This window comes from Gossypium raimondii, chromosome 6 (assembly GCF_025698545.1).
Source record: "Gossypium raimondii isolate GPD5lz chromosome 6, ASM2569854v1, whole genome shotgun sequence".
NCBI lineage: Eukaryota > Viridiplantae > Streptophyta > Magnoliopsida > Malvales > Malvaceae > Gossypium > Gossypium raimondii.
The window spans coordinates 39,898,277-39,907,134 of NC_068570.1; the positions used below are offsets into that span (position 1 = coordinate 39,898,277).

At 28.9% G+C, this 8,858-nt stretch overlaps 1 protein-coding gene across 1 annotated transcript; it reads right to left on the reverse strand.

Moving 5' to 3' along the window:
• Positions 1 to 2,039: 2,039 nt before the first annotated feature.
• LOC105773971 (cold-responsive protein kinase 1) lies at positions 2,040 to 5,715 on the reverse strand. Its single transcript, XM_012596226.2, has 7 exons — positions 5,541 to 5,715; positions 5,148 to 5,283; positions 4,862 to 4,974; positions 3,998 to 4,208; positions 3,638 to 3,875; positions 2,798 to 2,948; positions 2,040 to 2,650 (listed from the first exon to the last, which is right to left on the reverse strand). Exons 2-7 carry the CDS (start codon positions 5,221 to 5,223, stop codon positions 2,330 to 2,332), a joined length of 1,110 nt encoding a protein of 369 aa, XP_012451680.1. The 5' UTR covers positions 5,224 to 5,283; positions 5,541 to 5,715; the 3' UTR covers positions 2,040 to 2,329.
• Positions 5,716 to 8,858: the final 3,143 nt, after the last annotated feature.

Consider the following 8,858-nt stretch of genomic DNA (forward strand, 5'->3'; position numbering starts at 1 on the left):
ATTTCTCTACTTGTTTGTTCTAACATTCTACCCATATAGCTATTATATATTATTCATTTACGACTATACTACACATTAAATTTAGATATATTCGCTCATTGGTGTATCGTATCCAAATATAAATACATATTGTTTTAAACATTACATTTGTTCTTGTTTAGAAAAGGAAATTAAAAAAAAAAGGGGCAATGTTCCGTATTTAGAGATTCAAGAAGTCATGCCCTAACTTACAGGGTTCGACTTTCTCGTTGAATTTAGAAGACCGAACATCATTTTAAAATACATGAAATTTAATGAAAAATAAAATAAAACGCAAGCTCATTTTCAAGGGTTCGAGATGTCGTATCATCACTTACGGGATATGACATTTTGTTACCTCGAGATAGGAGGACCTTTTTCATACATTTTGATTTATTCAAGTGATTTTAATTAAAAATAACATTATGTAAAGAATGATTGTATTTTAAATTCTCTTCAAACTTTTTAATTCATGGCACTAAGACTTTAATTAGTCAATTAGGTACCAATTTTGGGCGTCACGAGGGTACTAATCCTTACTCGTGCATAACCAACTCCCGAACCTGTTTCCTGAATTTTTTAGATCAAAAGTCTTTGTTTTAGTAAATCAAACGTTTATTAAAGCGATCAATTTATGAGGTGACCCTATCACACCTCATAAAAAAAGATTAGTGACGACTCTAATTTTTTTTAAATAAAAGTCGATTTCAAAAAAAGTGGTTTCGATAATCATAACTTTCATTCTAATTCACAAAAAATTAATCTTTCTAAATTGAAATGATGAAAGAAAAGAAAAAAAACGAAAGTCGTGCCGTCCTATTTTCAACGACTCTCCTTACTTAGACATGATAATTGAGGCCATCGATGCTTTGAAAGATAAGAATGGGTCAAGCAAAAGGGCCATTTTGAAGTATATTGAGTTAGCTCACAAACAGTTGCCACCAAATCACGACAAGTTGTTGACTCAACATTTGAAGCTCTTGAAAAGCAGCGGTCAAGTTGTTATGGTAAGGAAGTCTTAGAAGCTTGCTCCCTCTGCTAGATCTAAAGTTCCGATGTCAGATTTTGCTACTTCTAAATGTCCTCAACGGTTTTTCAGCTCCAAAATGTGGTAGTGGGTATCCTCCTAAGGCTAAACCAACAATTTCGGCTACTGATTTCGGGTTTCAGCCAATGAAGTCAAGAAATTCGTCGGTTGGGCATCATGACGATGTCATAGAAACAAAACAAGGATATTTAAATATTAATTATGATATTTTAAAAATATTTTTATTAATTTTTAATATATTTTTTAAATTAAGATATTATGATGATGTTATTAATGTCACATGTTATAATTTTATTTGTCACTTGTCTTTAATTTAACAACGTTACAAAAAAAGTATTGATTTAGTTGATAAAAAAATTCGAGTACCAATAAGGAATAAAAAATCTTAAATATCAATTTGAGAAAAGTAAACAAATTTAAATACCAGTTTTATGTTTAAGAAAATAGATTTTAAAATTTGATGGGGATTCTATTGCAATTTCAAGACGGGTGTTAAAACTTTTATCAAAATTCATCGCTGTCATGACTAGAGTTTTTCAAACAAATAAATAGTGCATCACATATATTTTATTAAAATTTTATTTTATTTAACCTATTTAATATTTTTAAATAATTTGTGTTATCTATTAAATCACTTCAAAATAGATGAAAAATTAATTTATATGGATACTAAACAAGTAATTAATCAATTTAAAAATAAAAAATAATTTTTAATTTTTAAAATAATAATAATATTTTAAATAGAGGCCAAAAAGTCACTTTTTATAACCCTTAATTAAACTCAATCTTGACAGTGACCTTTTTTCGGTGCATCTCATTAATGGAAGGAAACTAATTATCCTCGACCGACTCTTTTAAAGAAATAATGTTAAACTGGATACATTTGATACAATTTTTATTGGTATACAACGGATATATTTGATTTCTCAATATATATAATTTTCTCCCTTTTATAACCAAAAAGATAGAACCCTTCCAATAAAAATTCCTGTATTCTGTATTAATTTAATAATAATCACTAACAAAGTATAAACAATAAAAATTGCAAAACTAGTCTAAAACTAATGGGATATACTGCACCACCATCAGGCCCTTCAACTTCGTTAAAACTAATGGGATATATTGCGCCAACATCAGGCCCTTCAACGTCATTTTCAATGTCAAAAAAGGGGGGAAAAAACAGAGTAAACTTTATGCTCTCTTGTTATGCTTTCAAGCCTTCATAACCAGAAAATAATAATTAAAAAGTAGCACTTGAATCTTTCACCTGGGAATCACCTCAGTAATAGTGACTGGAACAGAACTCATCTGATAGCTGGTCGCGGCAGATGATTCAAGCGACTTTTTACTCGAAGATGCCTCTCCATCTTGAAAGAATCCTGGTGCCGTGAGTTCTTTCTCATTCAGCCGAACGTTTCTTCCCAGCATTTCAATAACCTGACTCATTAAAGGCCTTCGATTGGCTGCTGCTTGCGTGCAGAAAAAGGCTATTTTCATGTACCTAAGGACTTCTTCCTCCGGGAATTCTCCGAGCTCAGGATCCACGAACTCTATGAGCTTGCCTTCTTCATGGAGCTGCCATGCCTATTAAAGCAAACAAAAATAATATAATTTTTAATATTGAAATATAAGGCTGTTGTGCTGAAATATGTTGAAGAACCATACATAGTGCCGGGCTCTGAAGCTTAGGAGAAAACTGTATAATTCTCGTAAACAAAATTAAACGCATACCCATTCCAAAAGTAACTTCATCGTGCCTCCCCAGTTTGTCTTTGAGCTACTTCGTCCACTAATTATTTCGAGCACAAGTACACCGAAACTATAAACGTCAGCCTTCATGGTTAACTGACCACCCAAAGCATATTCCGGGGCCAAATAACCACTGCACAGAACAAAGTAGGCAGGAGTCATTACCATTTCCTTTTCACTCGTTATATAAAATCGATTTTAGAACTTTGGGTTTCATTTGGAACCAAAATCCAAGAGATGGCGTCCGATCTCTTGTGACTTTTTTTTTTCTTTTACGAATTCAGTGACTGAAATGCTGCATATCCCTAGCACCAAGACTTGGCCCGAACTCTAAAGGGAAATAGGATACCAATAAAGGTTCAGATAAATCATGCACTAAACTCCTCTTTTCCTACTTGATATATAGTGTATCTTCTTTGACATCTAGTGTGAATTCAATTACATGAATACAATATGCTTATTTAAAAAAACCATATAAATTATATGCAAATACTATTCTCGTACTAACTATAAGCTTTTCTTCAGCTTTATTATGTTTTGACAGTATTTGTTGTTTCCTTGCTAGGATTTGTAGACATGTAGGTAATGCAGATTATGGACTTGGCATCTCTTTTGAGCTGCCCAAGGTGTGCAAATTGAACATCAATCCATGAAAGCATTTTCGATTTCAAAGAGTAAATCGATTGGGATCTTTATCTTATACCTAGTGAATGATTTCTCGAAGAAGTCTATATTCAATGTCAACACTAAAAGCCTCAAAAGGTGAACAGAGCAGACAAAATAATCTAATGTTGAACAAGAACCAAGAAAACAGTGACTTACGTTGTTCCTGCTATCCTGGTACTAATATGAGTGATGTTATCTGGAAAAAGTTTAGCCAACCCAAAATCTCCAATTTTAGGGTTAAAGTCTTTGTCAAGAAGTATGTTACTAGATTTGATGTCTCTATGAACGATACGTGGAACAAGTTCTTCATGAAGGAAAGCAAGACCCCTAGCTATACCCATGCAAATAGCAGATCTTTTGCTCCAGTCCAGTTGGATATTCGTACTCCTTTGGTCTGCAAAAGCAAGGAATCAAAAATGATAGCTAAGTTTTCCGCTGTGTTCTCGGCATATAAACAAAATAGGTTATGCCCTGGGCTTGGCCAGCATTCAAACAAAAACTTCAGACCATTCGTACCTAATAAAACTTTATCAAGACTCTTATTTTCAACGTATTCATAGACCAATATACGATTAGCTCCTTGAATGCAACACCCGATCAGCTCTACAAGGTTCGGATGCTTGACATTTGATATAGTATTGATCTCCGTCAAAAATTCATGAGCTCCCTGCTTCGATTGTGCTGCAAGTGTCTTCACAGCAACTTCAGTTCCATCTTTTAGAATTCCCTAGCAACAGATATTATTAGTTAGTATTCAACACCCAAGTTTGGCTTACAAGTGAATGCTAGAATCTTAGAATCTCCTAACCAAGGAACCATTCTAAGGAAATCACATCCAGGCTTAGGGATCCTTGAACCTTTAGTCTAGTTAGCCTCTAGTATAAGTCAGCCACCAATGAAAGTTGCAACTGAAAGCTAAATTTCTGTTAATACGTCCATGTTTTCAATCTTTTATGAAATCAGTTATAAGCCAAAATATAAAGGACTGATGAATATGGATTCAAATCAATAAAACCAATACTAATATTATCAAACCAATTTTACATCAAGAAATAAGATGAATACTAAAAGAAGATGTCTGGTATAGTTAAAACTTAGATATGGGCATGAGTCCAACATAAGTGTGTTGGTCTCTTTTTAAGTTTTTCTACGCTTTTAAAGGGTTATTTGAGGATTATATTCTCGTACCCCTTGTCATGATATGCGTGTGACATGAATACTAAGAAAAAACAAGACTCCAAAAAGCATAGATTAAAACAGTTGCTCCAAAATATCCCAGCTTCAAAATTTTCACCTTCTCATTAATCAATTAACATGTCAACTAAATTCTACATAATTTGCTTAGATAACCTAACTAAACAATAAGTAAATTTAAAGCACCTTGTAAACGGTTCCAAAACCTCCACGACCTATTTTATTGCTTGAATGAAAATCATCTGTGGCTAATTTTAATTGATCGTATGAGAAATGGTTGACTGTCCGAATTAATTGCTCTGCAGAATTTTCAAAAATTAAAATAATATTAATAATAAAAAATATTTTACCGAAATAACCGAAGTACAATTCTTGAACACACGATAACTAGAAATCAAACGACTCAAAAGTTGAGAAATTCAAAACATATTTCAAAAGAAAATATCTCAGAAAGTTTAAAAAGAATCCTCACCGTCTATACCGCCGGTGGCCCGAGCGGTGCTCTGTCTCCGCTTAACAACTGATCCACCAAAACAACCGCAACTCATATCGTTCTCTGCAATATCTCACTCACCAACCTCTCCCAGATCACATCATTTACACCATTTCTTAAAAGAAAGCAAAAAGAATTACCACTAAAATTCATAAAAACATGAATCAAGAGAATAAAATTTACTAACTACGAAGCTCTCATTGCATCGATAATCTGATTAAATAACTAAAAAAAAGAAGCAGTTCAACTTAAATGAAGTTAAACAAATAAATAAAAACTAAAATCTAAAAACAAACATCTCAATTATCATCGAACAGCTCATAATCACCATCTGGCTAAAGTCAAACATTAAGAAAAGGAATAAATAATTACCTTGAGTTGAGAAACAGGAGAAGGTAGGAGGTAGCAGGGCTTAAAAGAGAGAAAATGAAAAATGATTTTGGTTGATTTTGAAGGAAAAGAATGGCGATGGTTGGACTAGGCTTAAGGAGAATTGAGAAACGGTCATTAGTCAATGTTAATGTAAATTTTAGTCTGTCCGTTGCGTTTCCACTTTGTCACTTCCACCTCTTAATATAAGGCACTTCATTTATTTATTTCTTTATTCTTTTAAAATATTAATATTCTGTAGTTTTTTTTTAATTATCCAGTAAATTTTGTTGAAAAATTATTATAATGCCCATTTTCTATTTTTCTTTTTAAATAATTTTAATAAAATAATATAGAAATTTCAAACTTTAAATTTAACTATTCCAACTAATAATTCACTTCTTTCAAAAATAAAAATAAAAACTCACTTAGTTTTAACATAAATTTTTACTAATCTATTTTTTACATAAATTTTTTTAAAACTAGTAAACTCGATAATTAATGCTAAACTATGATAAACTCGGGTGGAAACAGTTATCTAATGAAATTATAAGAAATTGATATAAATACTAAATATGTATTTAGTTGAGATGGTAAATTTGACTATAAAATTCATGATATATTAGGTTTAAATCCTATCATGTATATGTATTTTTAGATTTTATATAAAATATGAAAAAATAAAAACATTCTTAAAATAATATTTAACTTTTTATAAAAGTTTATGTAAGAAATTTTCAGTAAATTCACAATCAATTAAAACTTAATTAAAAGTAATACTAAATCAATCAAAACTTTAATATTAGTATAATTATCATATAAATATTTTTATAAATATATGATATAAGTGAATCTATGAATTTCATATAGTTAAAGAATAAACTATTTTATATTATTTTTAATCAATGCATGTATTACTTTACATTAGAGGTGACTACTAGTTTTGAGCTAATCTTTTAAAGAAAATTGTCTCATTAGATGATTTATTTTACTATCTAAATTGAAAAATATTTTATATTTTAATTAAAATTTAATCTCTATAAAATTGTTTATTTTAAAAATCTTCCTTCATTTTAATATACGTAAATTAGACACTGCATCCCGTCTTTCAACTTTCGTAAAATTTTATTTTAATAGCTAAAAGTGAACAACACTGTTGTTAGATAAATTTTTTCATATAAAGAGAGTGCTTAAATTATAAAATGTTACTTAAATTATACAACTTATTTTTAAATTTATACCTAAATTATTCTTTTATTATTCAAATCGCCTTACCCGTTAAAAACCTCTTAACCAATTATTATTATGGTACATGTCACTTTTAAAATTAAAAATAGTTCAAATGAAAAATTAATGACATACGGAAATGTTTACTAGGGTTGAAATACAAATTTAAAGATGTTGCTGCGGTTTCATCGTGTAAACACGCTCTAAGGTATTTTGTCAATATTTTCTTCAATTCAAGATTTATAAGTCATAATGATATATTTTACCTGGGATGAAATTAAGGGGTGGCGAAAATGAAAAAAAAATGTAAGTTTTTCAAAATTTAAATTAGTAAAAGTAGAATTGTACTTTGGTCTCCCTAAAAATGACAAAAATTTAATTTAATCTTTTAAAATTATAAACATAGAGACTATTAAAATGATGAAATTGTATTTTACTATCGTAAAATTACAATTTAATTTCGCCTCCTAAAAAATTTTCTAGCTTTGCCTCTGTATTTGACCCTTCAATTTTATAAAAAGTTATTTTAACTTTTATTTATATTTATATATTTTTAACTTTTTAACTTGTGTTGTTTATTAAGTCACCTTAAAATGAATGAAAAAGTTAACTTTTGTTATCTTTGTTAATGTGGCATACACGTATATACCATATGAGCAATTAATTATTTTGTTTTAAAATTAGAAAAATTAAAAATATTTTAAAAAATAAAAAATTTAATTTTAAAATTATTTAATTGCTAATGTGACCTAAACATGCCAATTCATGTTTATGCTACATTAGTAAGGTTAATAAACTATTAACCTTTTCATTCTTTTTAAGTGATTAAATTTAAGGGTTAGAAAAATAAAAATTAGATAAAGAGATGAAATGATTTTTATAAAGTCAGAGGACTAAAAAATTATTATTCCACTATAAAATTAAAGATGTCCACATTGTAATCATGGAAGCACGGATATAAATAGAAGTTCCCGTATAGTAAGCCGATTATGGTGTGAATTGATTTATGTATATCGTCTTTCTCTTACATCATAGGATCTAACAATGAACTTTGCTTTTTCTCATTTTCCGTCTCCCAATTTTGTAAATTTCTGGTGGAAATTAAAACCGGTGGTCCAGTATTTCCAATAAAAAGTAAGGCAAATTAAAACTTTGGTTTTACAAAGGGTCCAGACCAAAATTTTATAGTAAAGAATTGACGGTCCTGATTAGGGGCCCACAGCAACTCTGAATCTGTCCAGTTTAGTCGACTGTTGTCCAGATTTTCTTTTATTTGATTTTTAAATTTTATAAAAAAATTAATTATTCATTAAAATAGATAAAAATTAACATTTACTAATATGACATACATATGAACTATCATATTAGTAATTAATTAATTTTAAAATTAAAAAATAATTTTTTATATTTTATATTTTTAATAATTTTAATAATGTTCAAATTTTAAAAATAATTTTATTTTTAATTTAAAAAACAATTAATTAATAATGTGACATTCACATGACAATCTACATGTATGTCATGTTAACAAAGTTTACAAATGTTAACTTTTTCATTCATTTTAGGATGATTTGATAAATAGTACAAGTTCAAGGATTAAAAAAATAAAAAAAATAACTAAAACACTTTCTTTTTTTTTTTGTTAAGTTAGTAAGGTAAATAACTCATTTTTGTTTCTAAAAAACGGAAAAGAAAAATTTGTGGCAAGGTTTTTCATTAAAACTTGGTTTTGGTCAAAATATAGTTTAATTTATTTTTATGTTATTTTATAAGATTTTATAAGTTATAAAATTTTATATAAAATTAAGTAAAATATAAAAATATCCACTCAGCTACGCTCGTGTTACTGTTTTGGTTACTCAGTGGCCACTAACGTTTGAATTTGTTTTTGTTTTGGGCACCCTCTGTTAAATTAATAATAGAAAGTCTTTTCTAATTGGTATAATAACACATTTAATTCTTAATACTTACATATTTTATCAATTTGATCCTAATTCTAAATAATTCAATAAATTTAACCCTTTACAATTACAAATTCTATCAATTTGATTCTCAAACTTCCTAACTAAAGCTTTCAACTTTTAAAACAAAGGC

Excerpts from the sequence above, each read along its gene's own strand:
- LOC105773971 (XM_012596226.2), bottom strand. The coding sequence starts at position 5,223 with ATGAGTTGCGGTTGTTTTGGTGGATCAGTTGTTAAGCGGAGACAGAGC. Across the intron at positions 2,949-3,637 it reads ACCAGGATAGCAGGAACAAC|TGGTTATTTGGCCCCGGAAT; the intron begins GTAAGTCACTGT and ends TGTTCTGTGCAG. Across the intron at positions 2,651-2,797 it reads TGAAGTTACTTTTGGAATGG|GCATGGCAGCTCCATGAAGA; the intron begins GTATGCGTTTAA and ends TTGCTTTAATAG.